The sequence below is a fragment of the Rhineura floridana genome, chromosome 3, assembly GCF_030035675.1.
Source record: "Rhineura floridana isolate rRhiFlo1 chromosome 3, rRhiFlo1.hap2, whole genome shotgun sequence".
Classification (NCBI taxonomy): domain Eukaryota; kingdom Metazoa; phylum Chordata; class Lepidosauria; order Squamata; family Rhineuridae; genus Rhineura; species Rhineura floridana.
In genome coordinates, this window is record NC_084482.1 from 213,887,906 (window position 1) to 213,912,732 (window position 24,827).

The 24,827-nt window shown below is 45.0% G+C and overlaps 1 protein-coding gene across 1 annotated transcript in view; it reads right to left on the reverse strand.

Annotated features, from left to right (window-relative positions):
- Nucleotides 1-4,504: 4,504 nt before the first annotated feature.
- Nucleotides 4,505-24,827, reverse strand: part of LOC133378953 (uncharacterized) — a 49,897-nt gene continuing 29,574 nt past the window's right edge. Inside the window, exons 10-17 of the mRNA XM_061613564.1 lie at nt 16,491-16,769; nt 15,586-15,654; nt 13,689-14,082; nt 7,945-8,229; nt 7,146-7,232; nt 6,304-6,342; nt 5,560-5,592; nt 4,505-5,028 (exon numbers count right to left, since the gene is read on the reverse strand). Coding sequence (XP_061469548.1) covers nt 5,024-5,028; nt 5,560-5,592; nt 6,304-6,342; nt 7,146-7,232; nt 7,945-8,229; nt 13,689-14,082; nt 15,586-15,654; nt 16,491-16,769 — 1,191 coding nt within the window. The 3' untranslated portion in view covers nt 4,505-5,023. The remainder of the gene's footprint in view (nt 5,029-5,559; nt 5,593-6,303; nt 6,343-7,145; nt 7,233-7,944; nt 8,230-13,688; nt 14,083-15,585; nt 15,655-16,490; nt 16,770-24,827) is intronic.

Here is a 24,827-nt window from a genome sequence, read left to right on the forward strand (position 1 = left end):
AATAGGCATGTCTCCCTATGAGAAACTGACTGGAAGAAAACCCAGGGTGAAACACATAGAACGTTTTGGGGCAAAATGCTGGGTACATGTTGCAAAACAGTCAAGAGCGCAGGCAGGACGCATTTTGGGATTTCAGAATTCATATTACAGAGTTTGGTTGCCTGAGAAACAACAAGTAGTGTTAAGCAGAAACATAAAAGTGATAGATAAACCTTGGAGAGACAGTCAAACAGTGATCTTAGAGAGTGAAAGCAAACAGGAAGCTGCGGATGTTCCTTTCGGGCAGCAAATTCCATTAAAAACTGCATTAACAGATTTAATTCATGGTGGCAAACGTACTGTTAAAAGACTGAGAGGTGAAGACATAACAACACATGATACAGAAATGCCTAGTACTAGTGGTGCTGGTCCGAGTAAAATTGAGAGTGAAAAAGAAATGGAAATAGATAATGTCAGGAAATCAGAGAGAAAAATGAAAGGTCAACCTCCTCAGAGATTTGCATTTAATGTTACACAGCAGAATAATGAAACAGATGAAATTCCAGTAGAATGGGAAAAAGAGGGACCAATTGATAAAGAAACAATGGATCTAATGTGGTAGTTTTGTGTTGAAGAATGAAATGTAAATGTATCATCAAATAAAAGCAAACATGAATCTGTGAAACTTGTGTAAATAAAGAATAAAGAGAAACTGAACTGAACTGAAAATGTAAATGTAAACTGTAAGAAAACAAACCATGTACTGAAATGTATTGTAATGAAAAGTTAATGTTGTAGAAATGTAATAATTGTAACATGAAGTTTTGTAGTCTGTAAGACTCAGGTGGGGGCTGTTGGTCAGTGACGCAGGCTGTGAGACTCACAGACAAGGTTTTTAGCAGAGAGAGAGAAACCTGAAGCAGAAGGGTTAAGCTGTGAGAACAGAGTTCCAGACAATCAAGGTCAGTGTGGCTGGCTGAGAGTGTGATAAGGTGGGAACTGGCAGGAACTCAGAGTGGGGGAAGAAATGTCAATGGAGAAAGATGTCTCTAATGTCTTTGCCTAGTAAAGACTCTTACATGAAACTTGCCTGGCCTGTCTTATTCCTGTTCTAAACGGCTTTTGGATTCAAACCACGTCTTACCTACACACGCACGCGCCAACAATACCATGCCCCAGGAGGGACTTAATACTGGGAACGATCTATCGTTCCCCTGATCAAAATGCTCAGGGAGACCTTGAGATGAGATATGAAATTGAGGAAGCATCCAAACTAGTAAATGTGGTAGTAATGGGTGACTTCAACTACCCGGACATAGATTGGCCGCATATGTGTTCCAGTCATGACAAAGAAGCAAAGTTTCTAGATATTCTAAATGACTATTCCCTAGACCAGTTGGTCATGGAACCGACCAGAGGGACGGCAACCCTGGACTTAATCCTCAGTGGGGACCGGGACCTGCTGCGAGATGTAAGTGTTGTGGAACCGATTGGGAGCAGTGACCACAGTGCTATTAAATTAAACATACATGTAAATGGCCAATTGCCAAGAAAATCCAACACGGTCACATTTGACTTCAAAAGAGGAAACTTCACAAAAATGAGGGGATTGGTAAAAAGAAAGCTGAAAAACAAAGTCCAGACGGTCACATCACTCGAAAATGCTTGGAAGTTGTTTAAAAACACTCTATTAGAAGCTCAACTGCAGTGCATACCGCAGATCAGAAAAGGTACCGCCAGGGCCAAGAAGATGCCAGCATGGTTAATGAGCAAAGTCAAGGAAGCTCTTAGAGGCAAAAAGTCTTCCTTCAGAAAATGGAAGTCTTGTCCGAATGAAGAATATAAAAAAGAACACAAACTCTGGCAAAAGAAATGCAAGAAGACAATAAGGGATGCTAAAAAAGAATTTGAGGAACACATTGCTAAGAACATAAAAACCAACAACAAAAAATTCTATAAATACATTCAAAGCAGGAGACCATCTAGGGAGGCGATTGGACCCTTGAATGATAAGGGAGTCAAAGGTGTACTAAAGAACGATAAGGGGATTGCAGAGAAGCTAAATGAATTCTTTGCATCTGTCTTCACCGTGGAAGATATAGGGCAGATCCCTGAACCTGAACTAACATTTGCAGGAAGGGATTCTGAGGAACTGAGACAAATAGTGGTAACGAGAGAGGAAGTTCTAAGCTAAATGGACAATATAAAAACTGACAAATCACCGGGCCCGGATGGCATCCACCGGAGAGTTCTCAAAGAACTCAAATGTGAAATTGCTGATCTGCTAACTAAAATATGTAACTTGTCCCTCGGGTCCTCCTCCGTGCCTGAGGACTGGAAAGTGGCAAATGTAACGCCAATCTTCAAAAAGGGATCCAGAGGGGATCCCGGAAATTACAGGCCAGTTAGCTTAACTTCTGTCCCTGGAAAACTGGTAGAAAGTATGATTAAAGCTAGATTAACTAAGCACATAGAAGAACAAGCCTTGCTGAAGCAGAGCCAGCATGGCTTCTGCAAGGGAAAGTCCTGTCTCAGTAACATATTGGAATTCTTTGAGAGTGTCAACAAGCATATAGATAGAGGTGATCCAGTGGACATAGTGTACTTAGACTTTCAAAAAGCATTTGACAAGGTACCTCACCAAAGGCTTCTGAGGAAGCTTAGCAATCATGGAATAAGAGGAGAGGTCCTCTTGTGGATAAGGAATTGGTTAAGAAGCAGAAAGCAGAGAGTAGGAATAAACGGACAGTTCTCCCAATGGAGGGCTGTAGAAAGTGGAGTCCCTCAAGGATCGGTATTGGGACCTGTACTTTTCAACTTGTTCATTAATGACCTAGAATGAGGAGTGAGCAGTGAAGTGGCCAAGTTTGCTGACGACACTAAATTGTTCAGGGTTGTTAAAACAAAAAGGGATTGCGAAGAGCTCCAAAAAGACCTCTCCAAACTGAGTGAATGAGCGGAAAAATGGCAAATGCAATTCAATATAAACAAGTGTAAAATTATGCATATTGGAGCAAAAAATCTGAATTTCACATATACGCTCATGGGGTCTGAACTGGCGGTGACCGACCAGGAGAGAGACCTCGGGGTTGTAGTGGACAGCACGATGAAAATGCCGACCCAGTGTGCGGCAGCTGTGAAAAAGGCAAATTCCATGCTAGCGATAATTAGGAAAGGTATTGAAAATAAAACAGCCGATATCATAATGCCGTTGTATAAATCTATGGTGCGGCCACATTTGGGATACTGTGTACAGTTCTGGTCACCTCATCTCAAAAAGGATATTATAGAGTTGGAAAAGGTTCAGAAGAGGGCAACCAGAATGATCAAGGGGATGAAGCGACTCCCATACGAGGAAAGGTTGCAGCATTTGGTGCTTTTTAGTTTAGAGAAAAGGCGGGTCAGAGGAGACATGATAGAAGTGTATAAAATTATGCATGGCATTGAGAAAGTGGATAGAGAAAAGTTCTTCTCCCTCTCTCATAATACTAGAACTCGTGGACATTCAAAGATTCAAATCATTCTGTGATTTCCTCACAGAAAATGGAAATGTAAACAACAAGAAGGATCATTTTATCATATGTGGTGGCTGTGTAAAAAGGCAAAATCATTTTGGGCACAGATAGGTAGGATGATGCAAAAAATTCTAAAGATAAATATTCAGTCAAAACCAGAATTTTTTTTCTTGGGTTTTATGGATAAACAAATGGAAAAGAAATATGGAAGAATAATATTATATATGATTACAGCAGCAAGATTATTATATGCACAAAAGTGGAAAATGGAATCAACACCAACAACGGAAGAATGGCTATTGAAATTAATTGACTTAGTAGAGATGGATAAATTAACATGTTTACTTAGAGAAAAATCGACAGATACATTTCTTAAGGAATGGAAGCCTCTCTTAGACTTTTTGTTGAAAGATCAAAATAAAATGATGATATTGGGATTTGACGATTAACTAAGACAGCCTATGGAGAAAAGTGATCCTGTATGTATACATTAAGAGACAGGTTTGATGTATATTATATACTTATAGCTGATCTGCGACAAATCGGAAGTCAACTATTTTATTTTTATTTTTTTTGTTGTATTGTTATGTTTTTTTGACTTTGTTTTGTCTTTTGAAAAAATTTGAATAAAAAAAATTATTAAAAAAAAAAACTATGGAATTTGCTCCCACAAGATGTTGGCTTCCTGCCAACAATCCTCCTTGCTAGTTCCTTGATTTCCTCACAGAAAAGGTGTACAGAGAGCACTCACCCAGAGAAGTTAAATGCTTGTATATATTCCATGATGTTACATCAACTCAGCCAAAGGCCAGGAGGCCCAAGCAGCTGGCAGACAATAAGAAAATTTGACTAATCAATAACCAATTTAGCCTATTTCATATATAAGAACCCCTTTAACAATTCCCAAATGTTACCTTCAAATCGAGTTGGCAAGACTTGGGAAAGTTTGTATGGTGGGACCCAAAACAACAAATAAGGAATAGATATTGTCAAAAATCACTACAAATCATGCTCAGTACGACTGAACATATTTATAGAGGCACAACAATGTAAGTAAAGACTTCCTGGATCACTAACTTGGATGACTTTAAAAGAGGGCTGGACAAATTCATGGAGAATACTAGTTGCTGAGAATTACCAAAGTGCTGTTGCATTCGGGTCCTGTTTGTGGGCTTCCCACAGGGATCTGGTTCGCCACTGTTGAGAACAGAATACTAGACCAGATGGACCTCTTAGGTTACCATCCCTTTTAAAATTTAACGCTTTGAAGTATGTATATTTGGCACATTTCTGACTGATACAAACACACTTCTGAAAATCAGCTGAAAAATGAAATTAGCCAAACCCCATCAGAAATGTCACTTCCCCTGAAATCCAGGCTACAGCTGGGATCAGAATGGCTGGGTTAGAGCCAGGATTCGGTGGCATAATAAATAGTGATGAAGGACAACAGGAGTTCTGATCTTCTGTAAATCGCGACAAATCTTGGGCAGCCTCCCTCTGGTCTCATCTCACACAACCTCCTGGTATCACGCTGCAGAAACAAAAAACAGGAGAGTGTAAAGTTAAACCAACAGAAGGGTATAGGGGCATTGGGATTATTGAGCTGGGGGAATTCAAAGGCCATCTAGTCCAACCCCACAGCTGCAGTCACCATCCCCCACCATGTCAAGCCACACCCAAATGGTGCAAGAAGCAGGTGCACCACCAAAAGGTGCCTCCAGAGTTTGGCTCAAGCAAGGGAGTCAAGCCGCACACTTTTGGGAAACACCACAGGGATACAAAAGTAGTCTGAGTGGAAGGAGAAATCCCTTCCTGAACCCCAAATCTGACTGTCATTCAGATCAGGGGCAGAACCTGTTCGTGAGAGGGAGGAGATCCTCCATGGAGTTCAGATGATGCCACACATGGACTGACAAAATGGGCTGTAAGAGTCATTTTCATCTAAACGGACACACCAGATTATGTAACTCTTAGAAACCCAGAAGCCGTTTACAATTTGGGGAACTTCCCTACAGAGTCTCCTGCAAGATCCCCACTTCCCCACACCTGCAAACCCACTTACCACTGGCAGAGCTAGCAGAGTCCTGGTCGCTTTCTGCAAGAAGGAGAAAACAGAAGGAATCAACATCACTGCCTATGATGTGGGAAGCGAACTGCCCTCTCCCCAGCGCCTTTCCTCTTTACTTCCAGGTCTCCTACATACACCTTCATTCCCCATAGAGGTCAAGTTTGGATATATGCGTCAGTCACAAGCCAGTGCCAATCAAGTTAAGAAGAGCAAAGAGTCAGGTAGGCCAGAGGCAACTTCAGCTGAGGGATGGCACTGGAATGAGAAGCAGAATCTGGAGGGGGAAGAATGATGCACCCAACACAAAACGGAGGAAACGGGGGGACAAGAGTGGGTGGGCGATTACGGCAGGGCAGAAGTAGACAGGCAGAGGGGCGGGGCAGTGAGGCCAAATCAGGAGGGGGGCTCCCTGACATTCAGTGTTGAACTAAGCAACCAAATATCTGGCTGCAGTCCTAGTAAATTTATAATCCGACAGTGATCTGTTTCTCTCTCATTTTCCTCACACCCTCCTGTTGCTGCTTTTGGGAGCCCATCCCTCAGCCTTCAGGCTCTCTGTAGCCTTTTCTTAGCTCTTCTTGCTCTCCACAGACAGGTTGAGGAGCCAGGCTTAATCTTTTCAACAGGGTCCCATGCTTAATGGCTGGACCCCCCACCCCCAGGGTTTATTTCTACCTATTTGTAAACTGCTATTCCTCTTTGCTGAAAAAATATTTCAGAGAGGGAAGAGTTACTCACTTGGTGCTGCTTTGTAGGACGCTTCCTTTCTCCAATTCTCTGTAGAGACAAAATCAAAAGATCAGAACCAGAAGGGACCTCCAGAGATCAATCCACTCCCACCTTTTGCAAAGAGGCAGGGCTCCTGGATCCTAAAACCTACCCAGCAGATGCTGCTCCAGTCCGTTCCTAACAGCATCCACGGAAGGACAGCCCAGAAACTTCTCAAGAAACTCTCGTTAGAAAAGGCAGAAACAAGTTCCCAACAATTTGAGCACTTCTTATAAAAGTGGACAGACAGCCAACAGAGCTCAGGAGCAAGAATAAAGGTTGTATATCAACAAAAATCTTTAAAAGAACTGGGATTAAAGCCAAGTAAATGAGAAGATCAGACAGAGGACAAAATGGAACAGACTCCAAATTCCAAGGGGCTGAAAGGAAACCTACCACTAGGTTATAAAATTCTTTCCAGCCCTTTGGAATTTGGACACTGGGGTGTGGACTTGCAGATTCATCTGTAGATAATTTAACTCCCATGAGAACCCAGTTCTCAAAATCGTAGGGGTAGAGCACTTAACAGTGCAATCCTACTCAGAAGGAAGTCCCATTCATTTAAATGGATCTTCCTCCCAAGTAGATGCATATAGGACTGGAGATTTAGGATTGTCGGCAACATCTGGTGGATTCTCTGCAATTTTATAGCACAGAGCTAGCGCAGATCATATTCAAAATTTCATTGGGGGGGGTGCTTGGCTGAATACCAGCAGCAGTTGTCAGGAAGCCCTCCCCATGAGCACATCCTCCTGGAGAGTCTACAACAGAAAGACACCCAAGACCAGCAAACACTTTCAAAATTTACTTACTGAGAATGAAGAAGAGGATCCCAGCAGCTGCCAGCAGGACAGCAGTCGCGGCCCCCACAATGGCCCCCACAATGAGCCCCATGTTGGCTAAAAGGAGAGGAAGACATCTCTACTTAGACTGGCAGGAGCAGCTCCCCAAGGCCTCAAGCAGACTCTCTAAACAGAGATACCGGGCACTGAACCATGTGCAGAGTAGGCCCTCTACTCACAGGCCATGGCCCTCTCTGTACTGGCCCTGATACAAAGGAATTCTCTCTGCCAGAGTCCAGCATCAGAGGCCTTCAGGAAACCATTTTATTTTAAAAGGGCATTAGACAGCCGCATATATTTTATTACATACCCATCCAGTACGTCAAGCAGGTATTCCACTAATGCACTCTGACCCTCTCTGCAATGACCCTGATACGAAGGGATTCCCTCCCCTCTGAGACCCACCAGAGGTCATCATGACAGACTTTCAGGGAAGCCCACAAAACCTTTTCATTTAAAGTGGCATTTAGTGGCCACATACATTTGGTTACATAGTCCTGCAGTCCAAACACAACAATAGGAGCTGCATACATGGACCTGCCTTCTGCCAGAGTTCCTTCCGCTTCCAACTCTCCTCTTGGAAGCTCTGTCCTCCCCGCTCCCCAGGCCTTCAACACAGGGCTCTTTACAGTGCTGGAGCCTTTGATGGAGCTGCAAGGGGCTCTTTCCAGGGTCCCTCATTCCACCCTGGGTGGAAATTCTCCTCCTAGAACCCGCCATCCTGGCAAAGGAGCCCTCCCTTCTCCTCCTCTCCCCCGCAGTCTCTCACCAGGCTCCTCCCAGGCCAAGACCAGAGGCTGCGGCAGGCTGGCATGCTCCACGTGGCACCAGTAGTGGTCCCTGTCCTGGGGGTCAACATCAATGCTGAGCCAGGCATGGTAGGTCCCGTCAGAATTGGGAGCGACGTCCCTGCGGAGGGTGGCATGCTCCATGTCCTCCCTGTCCTTCCTCCAGAAAGTGTCGATCTCTTTGGGGTAGAAGCCGTGAGCCTGGCAGATGAGGGTCTCCTGGCCATCCTGAGCTGCCTGGCGTGTCACCGTCACCACAGGGGGCTCTGCCAAAAGGAAAAGAAGCTCTTCAGTAGCTGGCAGGGGGGATGGTGTGGTTTAATTGCAGGTAAGTACCACATGTGGTCATCCAGTCCCACCCCTGCACTGAGATTGGATACCCGACATTTTTAGCATCTTGAAGAGACGAAAATTTCCAAAGAAGAGAATTCCCAGCCTCTCTCACATTACACATTACGCTCAAGCACGACGTTTTGGGTAAAATCCTTGTCCTCAACAAATATGCTCAGGGCCTCTGGGGTGAATATTGCCAGGCCCCCTGAATGAATAAACTCAGATCTCTCAAAACATGGCTGAGATTGGTTATTCTCCCAAAGGGAGGATGCTGGAATTACAGCTCTCTGGAATTATTTGTTTTTTAAAAAATTAAAAATGTTTTTTTTAATTAATATTTATTTTAGCAAACTTAGAGAAAGAAAAAACACTTTCCTCCTTCATTACAGCAGATCTATCAAGAGGGGAGACAATCTCAGGGTGACCAACTAAACTCCCTGGCCTGGACTTTACAGCCAGAAAAAAGTGACACGGTCAATGATTTCTAAACGTTTTGGGATGCATTTTTTTTTTTAAAAAAGGAAGATATGACACCATTCACACTGTGCTCTTACTATGCTCCAAGACACTCTATTCTTTCACTGATTTTTCTTTTAAATCAGCTCCCTCTCAGAAGAGGAAAGGTAATCTGCAAATGCTCACATTCCTACTGAGTGGAAGCATTTTTGTTAACAGAACAATCCTGCTCAACCTCAAGAATTAAATACCTGCAAAAAAATCTCAGCCTGTACAAGGGAAGCCTGGATACTCTTCCCTCCTTGGTTTCCAATATTTTCTGCCTCCCGTGGGAGAAGCAGAGAGTGATCCTGGGTGGGCAATCTGTCAAGAAATTGTAGCCTTGTTTTGTTTGTGGCTCGAAATCACATCTGCAAAGAGACTGTGCAATGAGGCGGAGAGGACGGGACTGGAAGTCAAGCGTGCAGATAGTGAGTGCGGGAACTCTTAAAATGAATGACTGTGAGAGCAAAGACAGTACTTTACGGATAATCGATTCAGGATCTACACACAGTCTAGTCAAAGACTTAAACTTATTTAAAACTTCACTTCCCACAACAGAAGTCATTGTATTGGCAGATGGAACGAAGAGGGAAGTGCTGGGTAAAGGCACAGTGAAATTAGGTATGTTAAAAACAATCATGACAGATGTATTGTATGTGCCAGGTTTGGAATGTAACATAATGTCTGTAAAGAAACTAAATGTGATGGGATATACTGTAATATTCAAACAAGGGAAGTGTGAGATAATGAAAGGAGACAAGATGTGTGTGAAAGGGTTTCTGAGGAATTCACTGTTCCAGGTAAAAATGAGTGTCCTTAGGTGTAGCAAGAGAGGGAATAAGAATGTGGTAATGCACAAGGAGGGTGGAAGCAAGAGCTCAGTAGGTGCATCAGTAACATGCCCGGTGACAGAGCCATGTTCGGCATTTACTGCTGCCATAATAGCACCTGAGGAGGAACCCTCTTCCATTGATGAAATCAGGCAGTTGCCTGTAACTGAGCAGGCCAACTGGCAGGCAGCCATGCAAGAGGAGCTGAAAGCCATGGAACACAATGGTACATGGACACTGGGCAGTCTTCCCACAGGGAAGAAAGCCATAGGCTGCAAGTGGGTTTTCAAAAGGAAAAGGTCTAATACCGGAGAGGTGCAGAGATACAGAGCCCGCTTGGTGGCTAAAGGATTTACTCAGCAATATGGCACAGACTACGATGCTGTATTCGCCCCTCTTGTAAAACATGAGTCTGTTCGGCTATTGCTGAAGATAACAGCCATGAAACACATGCACGTCAATCATTACGATATAGGCACAGCATTCTTACCTGGGGACCTGAGGGAGGAGATTTATATGGAGCAACCTCCAGGGTTCGTAACCAAGCCGGGGCTGGTTTGTAAACTGCACAAGTCTTTGTATGGCCTTCGCCAGAGCGCTCGGTGTTGGAATGCAAAGCTTGACGAAGTGTTAAAGTCCATGGGTTTCAGACGCTGTGTAGCGGACACGTGTCTTTATGTCAGAACAAAAGGAGCAAGCCCCACATATTGCGCAGTTTATGTTGACGATATCCTCTATTTGTTTCATGATGAAACAGAGGAGAAGTAATTCCACGATAGCCTGCGACGGCGTGTAGATACAAAGTGCTTGGGAAAAGTGAAGCACTATCTGGGTACAGACATAATGTGTGCTGATGATGGGAGTTTCATGCTGAGACAAGAGGGAAAGATAAAGCAGCTCCTTGCAGAAAATGGAATGTCAGACTGTAATCCGGTAGACTCCTATGACTGTCACAGTTCAGCAGGACACACAAGACACACCTTGCACGAATCAGGCGCTATATAGACAAATATTGGGCAAGCTACAATACATAGCCAAGGTCACACGCCCAGACATTTGCAACGCTGTAAGCATTTTGAGTAGAAGGGTGGAGAATCCCTCAGAGACAGACTGGCAAGGCATGAAAAGGGTGCTGCGATACCTCCAGGGCTCAAAGATGAAAGGGCTGGTGCTTTCTGTGCAGGACCAGGGTGGCTTGGAGTGTTACGTGGATGCAGACCATGCAGGGGAACTCACAAGCCAAAAATCAACCACTGGCATAGTTGTGCTGCTGCACGGGTCAGTGATAGATTGGTGCAGCAGAAAGCAAGCTGTAGTAGCTACATCCAGCTCAGAAGCTGAGTACGTAGGCTTGTCAAGTGCATGCAATGAGCTACAGTGGTTTGAGCTGCTCAGGCACGAAGTGGGCATGGATATTAGAAAACCCATCACAGTGTTCGAGGACAAACGTGTATAAAGATGGCAATGTCAGAAGCGCACACCAAGCGCACAGAACACATAAGCGTCAGGTGCCATCATGTGAGAGATAGTGTGCAGAAAGGGTTCATTGCCTTGTCTTACTGTAATACCACGGACATGTTGGCAGACATCCTGACCAAGCGTATATGTGAAGAAAAGTTTGGTAAACTGGTTCCTAAGCTTGGTGTGTTAGACCTGAACAATGTATAACTGTATGTAATGCTTGTATTTCTGAGATGAAAAGAAATGTCTGTAACAAATGTATATTGCATATTGAAATACTGTCTTTATGGAAAAGGTGGGAACTGTAGGCTGCTGAGTCTCACTGTCTGGTGTTTTTCCAGAAAGACAGAAGTAGAGAAATGACACAGAAGGGTTAAACTATGCTAAAGGCTGCCAAGGCCGTCTCTCAGCAGATGTGGTTGGCAAGGGCAGCGAAAGGAGATATAATCCTGTAAACCGAAAGCAAAGTGTGGGGGAAGTATTTCGTGGAGGAAAGGGGTTTTGTTTGGAGAAGCGAAGGAGAGCAATTCATGTCTGTTTACCTAATGACAGTAAAGACTCTTAACTTTAACTAACTGTGTCTTCGTGGCTGTCTTTCGTCTGGACTATCTACGCTTGGGTACAACCAGGCAAGCGGGTAACGTCTGGAACGCACCGCATCACTACACCACAGAAATATGGAAAACTAAACAATGGCCCACAGACTGGAAGAGTTCAATATATATCCCACTTCCAAAGAAAGGGGATCCCAGAGAATGCAATAATTAACGACCTATTGCCTTAATATCCCACACAAGTAACGTAATGCTGAAGATTCTACAACAAAGGCTCTTACCATATATGGAGGAAGAAATGCCAGATGTCCAAACTGGATTTAGAAAGGGAAGAAGCACCACAGATCATATCGCAAACATACGTTGGATAATGGAACGGAGCAAGGAATTTCAGAAGAAAATCACCCTGTGCTTTATAGACTACAGCAAAGCCTTTGACTGTGTAGATCATGAAAAACTATGGAATGCTTTAAAAGAAATGGGGGTGCCACAGCATCTGATTGTCCTGATGCGCAACCTATACTCTGGACAAGAGGCTACTGTAAGGACAGAACATGGAGTAACCAATTAGTTCCCAATCGGAAAGGGTGTGAGACAGGGGTGTATTTTATCACCCTATTTGTTTAATCTGTACGCAGAACATATCATACAGAAAGCGGGATTGGACCATGATGAAGGAGGTGTGAAAACTGGAGGGAGAAACATCAAGAATATAAGATATGCAGACGATACCATACTCTTAGCAGAAACCAGTAATTATTTGAAACGAATGCTGATGAAAGTTAAAGAGGAAAGCACAAAAGCAGGACTACAGCTGAATGTCAAAAAGACTAAAGTAATGACAACAGAAGATTTATGTAACTTTGCAGCTGACAATGAGGACACTGAACTTGTCAAGGATTATCAATACCTTGGCACAGTCATTAACCAAAATGGAGACAATAGTCAAGAAATCTGAAAAAGGCTAGGACTGGGGAGGGCAGCTGTGAGAGAACTAGAAAAGGTCCTCAAATGCAAAGATGTATCACTGAACACCAAAGTCAGGATCATTCAGACCATGGTATTCCCGATCTCTATGTATGGATGTGAAAGTTGGACAGTGAAAAAGGTAGATATAGAAAAATCCACTCATTTGAAATGTAGTGCTGGAGGAGAGCTTTGTGCATACCATGGACTGCGAAAAAGAGAAATAATTGGGGGTTAGAACAAATTAAACTAGAACTGTCACTAGAAGCTAAAACGATGAAACTGAGATTATCATACTTTGGACACATAATCAGAAGACATGATTCACTAGAAAAGACAATCATGCTGGGAAAAACAGCAGGGAGTAGAAAAAGAGGAAGGCCAAACAAGAGATGGATTAATTCCATAAAGGAAGCCACAGACCTGAACATACAAGATCTGAACAGAGCGGTTCATGACAGATGCTCTTGGAGGTCACTGATTCATAGGGTCGCCATAAGTCGTAATCGACTTGAAGGCACATAACAACAACAACCACCGTCCATCCAATTTATTCCATTTTTAAAAGATTATTTTAAAGTTAATTCCCATAGGTACCCCAGTGTTATGCCAAAAGGAATTTGTAGCCCCCTCAAGGGTGTCCATTAACAAAAAAGTTTTTTGTTTTGCTGGCCACTCCACTGCTGTGATGTTGAAAGATACTTTGTGACTCCCAACTCCAAATTTGTCTTTAAAGGTAAAGTTAAAACATGCTACACCCACTTTTACCACTTGACCATGTCCATTTTGCCCCCGCCACCACCACCACCAGGCTTGGCCATGGGCCCGTACGCCCCTCTGCCCTCCCCCAAAAGGCCAGCCAACCCCGTTCTAGGCAGAGGGGTGGGTGAGATTTAAATATTATCCCCACCCCCATTGCAGCCTGAAGTGACCCAGTCCTGGTCCCAAACTTCTTTCTGCCACCTCCGCAATGGAGACTTTTGGCTGTTTGGACCAGAAATAAAGACTGTAAAGGGAGGGGGGAGGGAAGCGTGTAGGGAAACTGTATCCCTCCCCTCCATGAGCCCACCCCCTTCCCCTCACCTGTCCTCTGCAGAGCCTCCTTCCCGTAGTCCAAGTATCTCTTCAGCCACTCAACGCATTCCTCCTCCAGGAAGGCCTTCCGGTGCTGGGTAAAAGCCCTGTCTCTCTCCCACTTCCTCTTGGTCACTTGGGCCTCCGGCTGGGCCGCCGTCCAGCTGAGGGTCTCCTTGTCGAAGCTGAGGAAGTCCCTCCCGTCGTAGCCGTGCTGGAGATACCCTCCTTTGCGCCCCTCTGGGCCCACCTCACAGCCGTACATCTCCTGCAGGGAGTGAAACCCTGAAGGAGAAACAAGAGAGAGAGACCCCAGAGAGGTCAATGGGGGAGGATGGGAGCAAGTGGAGGCCGCAGCCACGTCCTGCCCCCTAAACAAGGTCGGGGCAAGACCTTTTTTTACCTCACATTCAGGGAAGAGGCAAGGGCAATGGATGCCCAAAATTGTGAGTCATTGTGAAAAGCAATACACACCATTAATAAAAGGGTAGTTTATTTAAAAGAAAAGAAAGGTACATGCAAAAGAGAGCAGCATATATTTCCTTTAAAGCTGAGTGCCCTCAACCGGGCTAAACAAGAGATACATTTGCATAACAGTGTGAGAGATTCAAGCAGACAAAAGAAATGCAACAAAGCTGACCTATCCTAACTATACTCACTTCAAGTAGAACACCCGGTTCCCAAAAGTGTGTCAGCATCTCAGGCAAGTCAAAGCAGTTGGAATAAGGAATGGGAATGAGTAACTGAAGGATCACCCTTCATTTTTATGGGGTTTTGGCTGGCAACAGGGAGGGGGCCAATCAGCCATCGTAGACGCCCCTTCCGTGATCAACTTCTTTGAAGATAAGGGAGGCTAGACAGTCCCACCCAGGGGTCCTGATCTGCAATACCCACTCTCCCTGAGTTTGATCTCAGGAAGCAGGTAAGAGATAACAGATAAGGTTCAGTTGCATATTCTTGACATTAGCAAATTGCCTGTCTGGCACTAAAGCCGTGGACTTCTCCAACAGAGGGTATCCCAGAATTCCCTCTGGTTGAACCATTTTAGCTTGACCAACTTTAGCTCAAACCTAGCTCAAATTGGTACAGGTATGTGATTGCTTTTAAATGTTTTTAGATGCTCTGAATATTTTTACATGGTTTTTAATCTTTTTAAATATTTTAAAAATACTTTTCTTTTATTTTAAATTGTTTAGTTTTAACATTTTGATGTTTCTGCCCAGGGCTCCTCTGTGAGGAAGGACAGGCTAGAAATTTATTATTGTTGTTGTTGTTAAATAATAATAACAACAATAATAGTTTAAAAATAAAGAAGTAAATGCAGTGGAATGGAATGGCGTTATGGTCAGGTTGCTCACTGCTAGATGTAAGCTTGCACCAAAGACAAATATTTTTATGGAAATTATAACTGATCATCTGCTATGCACAAACTGGTCTCTTGCATTTTTGTAACACTGTAGATCAGGGAAGGAGTATCTGGTGCCTCCCAGGTGATCTTGGCCTCCAACTCCCACTAGCTCCAGCTGGCAATGGCCAGGGATGATGGGAGGTGTAGTCCAGCAACATCTGGGGGGCCACAGATGTTCTCCATCCCTGCTGTAGATCAATCATGAGAAGATACTGGACTGTCTGAAGACAAAGCCACTGGGCTTCATACTTGAGGTGTCCTGCAATCGGGCTTGGGAGTCGAGCTGCTGCATCACACAGGTACTCAGTGCAGGCTCCTGAACTCACACCTTTGCCTTCTCCTTGGTTCCTCCAGGCTCTGCTGAAGGCAATCCAGGATTCCATTGCTCACTCCGGGGAGGTGGTGCGTGAAATTGTCTCATCCATTGAGACGGTGCGCAGTTTTGCCACTGAGGAGGAGGAGTCTCGGCGCTACGATGAGGCCTTGGATGAGACCCACCGGCTCAAGGACCAGAGAGATCTGGAGAGGGCCGTCTACTTGCTCATCCGACGGGTGAGTCTTCAGGATCTTGAGGAGAGAGGGGGAGGCAAAAGAGGAGGACAGAAGTCCTCCAAAGGAGAGCCATGCCATCTTGGAACAGATGTCTGTTTTCTGTAGACAATGCTGTTGTCTTTCATTCTTCTTGTCTTCTATGACATCTGGGACAGCTTGTACAAGGTCACCATCTCTCTGGTGACTTCTAATGTCTCCATAACAGCCAGTTTGTTTACAAATGTATAGGTTGAGTAGGTATGGCAGGGTGTAGAAGCAAGCACATGGGCAGGTGGTCCTAGCCCTACATTATGGATTCAGTATCCTAAAATCCCTGTGGATGTGTCTGCCAATAAGATAAATCTGGCTGGGGTGCATGTTTAAGAGGACCTTTTTGGTGGTGGCCCCACAGGTGTGGAACTCTCTTCTGGATGTAAAGTGCACATGGCCCCTTCCTTACAGACCTTTAAGTGGACTGTAAGACCTGTATACGCAAATAAAAATTGCCCCCCCAAATAATCTTGTGAACTGGAGTTTGTTAAGGGTCTGTACTGCCCAGACGTGACTGTGCTTTTTCTCTTGTTATTAAAGTAATAGATATATTAAAACCAGTGTGCCTCATTAACTTCACTACACTTTCTAGGAACTTTTGCCTTGACTAACACTGTCGAAGCATGTCTTCGCAGCTCTCACACGTTGACTCAGCAACTGGGCCACTCCCCTGAGCCACCTTAAGTAGGCTGGGATCTTGCGTGCAAACATAGGCTCCTCCTCAACTCCGTCTGTTGAATTTCCCACTTCTGACGCCTCCTAGCATGGGGTGAAGGTGGTTTGATCTTGGCTTCCCCTTCCAAAGGAAGGGGGCTGCTAACTGACAGTTCGGGTGTGGGAAACAGAGCATCGCTCAGCTGGGAAGCTTCTGACGTGTAAGGTTGAGTCTCTGGCGTGGGCAGAGTGGACGTGTCCAACTGAGCAACTTCTGACAGTTCAGGTCGCATTTTCATAGGGGAGCCAGGAGTGAAGGGTGCTGTGCTGTCAGTGTCAGTGGTCGGAGTGCACTGTGGGCTCTCCTCACTGCTAGTCCCTTCCTTGAATTCAATGTCCCAGTCCTCATCGTCTGAATCTCCCTCGACTATCCTACCCCTTCCAGCCTGCGTCATGACAGGGTCCTGGGAACTGAATTTGTGAGGATTAAACTACAGTTCCCAGGATTGTCGGGGGGGGGAATGTGCTTTAGATATGCTGTAAAGGTTTGGTGTGTACGCAGCCCTATTCTGGCCTGCTTTTTTCTTTTAAAAGATGTTGTGGTTTCATTGGCGTTATCCAGGATTGAAATGGTAGCAAAGGTTTAGCTGGTTCTAATGGTATTATGCTGGCCTGATATTGTCAATTTGACTGCTCTGGCTCCAGCTTCTGATGTGGACCATCACAGGAACAGTGAAGCATGTCAGGTAGCACACACCTGTCCACAGGTGATGAAACGAAGCTGCTGAACATTGAACGAGGATCTGCTCTCCTTCACAGCCCCCAGGAGATGTTAAAATCTAGACTCTTCGTTCATTGCAGTCATTTCCTACATGGGGAGAATTTGGCAGGGGAGCCTAAAGGTTGTGTTGAAAGTTACTTGTCAAAAGGCCCTCAGTTGGAAGGACCACACAGTCCTCTTTTGTAGCCAAGCAGGAAGATCCAGAAGAGGAGCAAGAGAATGTGGTGGGAAAACAGGAGGAACTTTCCCAAAGAGTAGAGGATAGACTTGCTCTGTTTAAACTGGGGGCATCCCTGACTGTTGGGGATCCTGTGAGGAGAAATGGGATAGGCAGGTCAGCCCAGCGACGAGTCAGCAGGGTGGCCATCAAAGCTTATTTCCGCCAATTTCTCTCTTTCTCTAGCTACTTCATTTGGGCCTGAAGCTGATCATGCTTCACTGCGGGTACCAGCAGATCCGCGCCGGCCTCATGACCCAAGGGAACTTGTTTTCCTTCATCCTCTACCAGATGGACGTCGGGGTGTATGTGCAGGTGTGTGAAAGGCCCCAGAGGGTGGCCGCGATAGAACAGACAACCTCAGCTTTTGCAGTTCCGTATTTGAAATCATACTTTCAACTTTTTAAATTGTTGTGATGCTCTCACCTGTTAGCAAAGTCGTTTAAATAATGCAAATACAGTCCAGAGAGAAAATTCTTGATAATGCTTTACTGAACAAACTAAACAAGAGCAGTGTATAATTTGAGGAGAAAGGAACAGAGAGGTTTTATCGTTCTTAGTTCAGGCCTTGTACAGGGCAGGGAGACATTCAGCTAAAATACACACAGGAAAAACTCCCTCAGAACTACACAGCCAATCAGAGCATGTGTTACCTCGCTGAAGATGATTCCACTCTGCCTGGTTGCTAAGCAATGCCTCCACACCTCCCCTCTTGGGTAGTTGACTGAGAAGAGGATTGACCCACACTGAATGATCTCTCCTGTTGCACTTCCAACACCACCCACCCTGTTCTTCAGCTGTGTTTCCATCCCCACCCATCTGTCCCTCCTCTGTTATGGTTCACAAGCAGGGCCCCAGCATGAGAAAGAGTGGGGCAGATATTGAAGGGTGGGGAGTGTCCTGCCCTGTGCTAGGCTGAATTTCTCCAAATTTTGCAAAATAAAATTTTGTATCCTGCCTTTCCTCCCAGAAGGAACCCATGGCAGCAGACAAGTGATAAGACACTAAAACATCTTTAAAACATTTAAAAAACAAAATACCTTAAAAACAATTCCAGTGCAGATGCAGACTGGGATGAAGGCATCTACATAAAAGGCTTGTTGGAGCCTTTTAGGGAAAATTGCTTTACAAAAATGTGTGTACAGGGAAACTGGGACTAAAATGCTGATGACTTTTCCTGAGGATTTTTATTTTTTCAATCCCAAACAGATGTGGAACTGTCTGAGAACTGAATTTAAGACTGGAAACATGAGAGGAAGTAAAGCTGAGAGATTTGCCCATCTCTACTGACAACTCAAATGTTTGATTTCAGGGTTACAGACGTTGGATTCAAAATATGAAATTCAAACTATTTACAAACCTTCATGTTTTTCAGCTCTGTCCATTTTTTCTTCTTCTCGCAGACCCTGATGCACATGTATGGAGATGCGCTCAGCAACGTGGGGGCTGCAGAAAAGGTGTTTGAGTATCTTCGTCGGGAGCCATCGGTTCGCACAGAGGGGACGCTGGCTCCGGATTCCCTCCAAGGACATGTCTCCTTCAGAAACGTTTCCTTCTCCTATCCTTCCCGCCCTGATATTCAGGTCTTAAAGGTACTCTATATGTCTGTCTAGCTGTCTATCTGTTTATCTATCTAACTCAATCAAAGAGTTTGGTCACACTTAGGGATGGAAAGATCTGTCCGTTGCGGTGCTCTCAGTTTCTCACTTTTCCAGTCTTAAAATGTGGTTCTCCACATTTCCTGTTGTTTTTTTTAAGTCCTCATGAAAGTTTATCAGCATTTTAATAAACACATTTTTGCCGTTTTGACTAATGTACATATTTTTGTAAACACTTTTCCGTGGTACAATGCATTTAACTTGTATGTTATTTTCACTAATCTATTTTTTACGCACAATTTCCCTGAATATATATATTTTTGTGAACACTGTTTTGTTCAAGAAATCACAAAATTTAAACGTGTGCAAGTTCCAAAGGATAGCTGTATTTCGGTTTGCATGTTGTTTGGGGGAGTGCAAATTTGGCAGATTTGCTTTTAAATGCGAACTGAATCTAATTTCTCCCCCATACCTACTCACATTTAATCAAGGAGGGACGCTGAGGATGTTGGAATACAGAATTTCAGCACCGTGGTGCTGTTGGGCAATTTGAGCCTCTGGACTTAATAGGCTTATAGGGATACCTTCTCTTTAAATGGGAATTTAAGTAGGGGAAGGGTTGGCATTCAGTGTCAGAGCATCTGCTTTGGTTTAGGATGCCGGCTTTTCCCTCTCTCCACCTCTTTTTCTGTTTCCTGCCTCCCTGCAGATGTTGGGGAGAAGGGAGGCCAGCTCTCCATCGGGCAGAAGCAACGCCTGGCCATCGCCCGGGCCCTGATCCGTGACCCAAAGGTCTTGGTGCTGGATGAGGCCACAAGCGCCCTGGATGTGGACAGCGAAGCTGCCGTGAGTGCAGGATGGGCCGAGGTGGGTGGGCAGGGTAGGAACTAAACAACTTACTGGGCAGGGCTAGGTCACGTGAGAAGGGTCACCCCGTGGAGGCTGGTGGCACCAAGGTCAGTGAGGCAGTGAATCCGCTCTGGGTTTTAACCCAAACTTTCAAGGGGCTGTCCTTGGACAGCTCCTTGAAAGTTTGGACTAAAACCCAGAGCGGATTCACTGCCCCACTGACCTCAGAGCCACCAATCTCTGCTGGGATACCAATGGATGCATGGGGGGGTTGGGTGTTTGTATGATGGTTTGATTTCATTTATTTTTAATTGAAAATTGAACCTGATCTCAACCTGCACTTGGTGCCAGAGATCATGTGATGTCACTAGTACTAGTAATCTGTTTGCTAATATGCTGAAGGCACAGAGCGCTGAAAGTCTCACTAGTACAGACTAGGCATGAGATCATTAAAATACAGTCCTTTCCTTTACAAATTAATATTACCAAAAGTGGTACTAACACTGGACTAAGGGGAGGGGGAGTTGTCCAGGGACTCTTTCAGGTGAGGCAATGGCTCAGTGGCAGAGCACCTGCTTTGCGTGCAGAGGTCCCAGTTTAATTTCCGGCCACGTTCCTAACCGCAACATCCCAGTGCCTATGGAGAGCCTGACAATCTGAGCCAAGGAGCCTGGAAGCACGCAGGGGGCCTGACCCGGAAAGGAGCAGAGTCTCCAATAGCTCTGCTCACGTTCCAATGCATGTGACTTTTTCTGCTTAAAGAGCTAACTGGGCCTCCTCTGTGGGGGTTGGGTGTGCGTGTTACAGGACACAGGGTTGTGGGTGTAACCCATGATTGCGCAGTAATCATGATGCAGCATTTGTGAACGGAGGTTTCATCTCTGAAACGGACTCTTGGAGCTGCACACGCTGCAATCTTTCCTTCTAACAGCAAACAGTTGATGGGATAGCAGCGAAAACGGAGCCACTGAAAAACAAGAGGGCGGGATCGGCATGCTCAGGTGAACCCTCAAGATTTTCAGAAATATGAGAAAAATTAGGGGATAAAACCCTGCAGGGGGCAAAAAAGCACACCCAGTAACAACCCAACAAGGAGTGAGGCTTCTTAGCAGCCACAGAGCTTATCCTTCCGTGTAGTCTTCCTTTCTCAGCTTAGCCGACCTTGGCATGAAATGAATGTGGCAGCATTACATTATCCTGCTTCCTGCAAATGCTGACCTACCTTACAGGGCGGTTGTAAGGAGTGCTAAGAATGTGACATGCTGTGAGGACACTACAAAATCTGTATAAATAAGGAAGCTCTGTTATAAACACATTGCCTTCCCAGACCGCCCTGAGAACTTAGATGATGCAAGTAGTTAGTGTTGTATTCAACTAATTTTTACTCAGAGTAGACCCAACATTGCTAACGACCATGCCTAATTCAGATCCATTAATTTCAATGGATCTACTTGGAGTAAAAGTTAGTTGACTACAAGCCTTAGTGTTGGACTAGGACCTGGGTTCAAATCCCTACTTAGACATGATGAAGATCACAGGGTGACCTTGAGCCAGTTGCTGTGTCTCAGCCTAACCTAGCCTACCTCACAGGGTTGTTCTGAGGAAAAATGAGAGAGGGAGAACCATGTACACCACCTTGAGCTCCTTGGAGGAAAGGTGGGCTATGCATATAATAAATAAATATAGTGGATTTAGTATAGATTTTGTCTTTTCCCCCTAGATCCAGCAGTCTGTGATGAACGGGCAGGCCCAGGCGGTGCTGGTGATTGCTCATCGGCTGCAAACAGTGGAGAACGCACACAAGATTGTGGTCTTGGAGGGTGGGGAGATTGTTGAGGAGGGAACTCATGTCGATTTGATGGGCCAGAGGGGCCCCTATTACAGACTGGTGCGAAGGAGCCAGACAGGAGGGGGCAGTTAGGCAACTTTGGCTCTGGATTTAATGGTCTTAGAGGATCCCCCCTCCCTTAGATGGCAATGTGTGTATGACTTCACCGACTTCAAAATGTGGTAAGCCGCATTTGCAGGCTTTCCTGCTCATTCTGCTGAGTGGGACCTGGATCTCAGCCCCAAAGTCTGGCCCTAATGGGGCCGCTGTAGTGGGGGAAGGGAACATTGTTTGGCCAAATAATTGGCTGGCTTTTTCTGAATGCAAACTGCAGACTTGGCAAGAAAGGGACAGAACCTGTATTACGGAGGGATAGAGTGACAAAGAGATGGAGTGGACTGTACAGCATCCAGAAGTCACTATGTACTGGGTCATTTGGGGAAAGGGATAGTGGATGCCTGTTTCTGAGATCTGGAGGGGGTGGCGGGGAAGGTTTGAGTGGGAGAAGTCTTTAAAAAGCAGTCAAGAAAAATATATTTCTAAAGTGTAGCTCAGGGGTCGCCAACCCGTCGACTGTGGGCGCCGTGGCACCCGCAAAGGCCTTCAATGGTGCCCCCATCAGGAAGACCAGAATTTAAGTTTTCATTTTTTAAAAATAAATCTCTAGCCCTCCTAGAAAGGTTATGGAAAATGTACAGCTGCCTTTTAAAGCGATGAGAAATGAGCCAGCTTGGCTGCTCCTGCCTGGCAGTGTTTTAAGCCAATGAGTGAAGTCAGAGTTCTGATTGATAAGTGAGTTGTTTGGACACCAGGCAATAGGAATCTCTGGGGTCTTAAAGAGCTGCTGTTTTGCCCTCCCTTTAGTGCACCTTTCCTGCTTTTTTTCTAGTCCTTGGAACATCCATAGTTTTCCTAGCAACGAGGCTGCATCTGTCCTGTGTTGGGTTCGCCTGAGATCAGGTAGTGCCTAGAGATTATTTTCTACAAATACTACCACCCAGTAAGCATGGGTGAATGCTTAAAGTATCCCCTCCTTCCAAAAGGCAAATGTGAAAACTTTACAAAGAGGCTAAAGCCCCTCTAGTACAAAGGCAACCCCTGCTATAGCCTTTTGATGAAAAAACAAGAGTCCTGTGGCATCTTAAAAACTGACCTGTCAGAAACAGACATAATTTGGAAATTGTCCCGGGGGAGAACTTAAGTGGTGCCTTTTAAAGTCTGGCCCCAAACCTCCATTTCAGAAGACTGCAAGCAGCCCCCTACCCCACCGAGTTCAATAGCGTTTCCTCCCAGGTAAGCGGACGCAGGAGTTCCACTTCAGTCACTTCCCTTCTCTATGCAAGGCTGGCACCTTTCCAAATCCTGTCTCTTCTCTTAAGTGTGACCGAGTTCTCTTTATTAATGGCTACAAGTTGGCCTCCTGCTGTTGATGATCCAGGCGTGTGGCGAGGTGTCAGGACAACAGCATTTTGTAAAGTGTGTGCCTGTGGCTATGCTTTACTGTCTGCAATATGTGTCTGCTATGGGAGGTTGCCCAAGGGTGGTTCCACAGGGCAGAGGCAGCTGGCCCACCCGGTGCAGCATCCCGTTCCCACAGTGGCCACCAAGATTCCCAGGGGAAGCCACAAGGCGGACCTGAGGGCAACAGGACTCTCTCAGGGCCTTGTATTGAGCATTCTGCTCCCGGTGCTGGAGCCATTGCGGTTCCTAATCTTCCCTGAACTCATCTAATATTGATTTAAAGCCATCTATGTTAGTGGCCATTGCTGCATCTTGTGAGAGAGAATTCTGTGTGAAGAAGTAATATTTGAGCTAAATCTACCTATCACAAGGCATTTACAGCTCTGCATTTTCAGACAATGAAATTTACCTTCTTAGAGTTGAGTGCCTCTGCACCTGTGGCAGCCCATGGGTCGGACCTCATACACTCTACGTTATGTTGTAGATTGTATTTAACACCCAGGCAAAAATATTTAGTGAAACTTGTAGTGGTGGTTGGTTCCTATGCTCAGTGCTATGGATAAGATCACGCATTTGCTGAGTTTGGACAGGCCTCTGATGTTTAATACGGCTAAATTCACAGTGAAGTCTGCTCAGCTAAAAGGCTAGACAAGTATAGGTGGCCAGTCTTGGTACTTAAGGCTTTCTTTCTTGTGTATGTCGCTTGTTGTATGTCTTTGTGTTACTTAATGTTTATTTGTGCTTTTATCTGGCTACAACCTGTATTTGGTTGCCTTAATAAATTTGTGATTTGAACCCTGTGTGAAGAAGCACTTTCTTTTATCCATCCCGAATTTTCCAACATTCAGTTTCATTGGAGTACAATTAATATAGTGTTATAGTCCCCATAAAAAAAATCCAGCAATCTTAAAAATTTGAATTGCTGTTCTTGCTGAACAGGAGAAACCAATAAATAACCCTTCCCTTCCCCAGGCTTATTCAGGAATTCAATAGCCATGCTAACACACAGCAAGGAAATAATTAAGGTTGGAAGGCTACAATTTTCTATATTTTTCTATTTTTTGGCCATTACGAGCTCTCTACTGGCATGTATATCAGTATGAAAATGAGTGATGTAGAGACAAGCAGTGTTAGTAACACAGTCAGGTTTCATTCTGGGCCTTTATTCTTGTTTCCTCTTTCTGGTCCTTCGTGTTCTCTTTCTTTCTGGGAACCTAGCCAATGCTGGCCGGACCTCCTCCTTAGCAGCATACAGGCTCAGCCACCAGGTCTGACTGCAAAAGGAACTAAGCAGGTGCGCTGGTGACTGGGGGCTAGTTGACCACGAGTCCTCCAGGCCTGCCTAGGAACCACTCAGCAAAGCTTGCATAGTAAAACCTCCAGCAAATGCCATCAGGAAAATTACAGCAGCTAATAGAGCCAGCATAGGATCACAGATAAAGATTGCTTCGATAAGAAGGGCGATATAAGGCAGTTGGGCCACAACATTTTGACCAATGCTGGCCATACCTGGGTTAGGAGAACAGAAGACTCCTGCTGTAGATCTACACACAAGAAGGGTGAGGGAACTCCATTACTGATTGTGTTAACTGGAATGTGATGTATTATGGTGTTTGGTATACATCCCCTGTGTTGATCTGGAACTCCGATTCCTTGGCTGTGGCCACACATAGCATTATATGTATGTTTTATAAGTTAATAAACAGAACATTGTAAGATCTTCTGCTGTTGGGCTCTTAATTAATTTTCTTAAGATACCCCTATACCAAG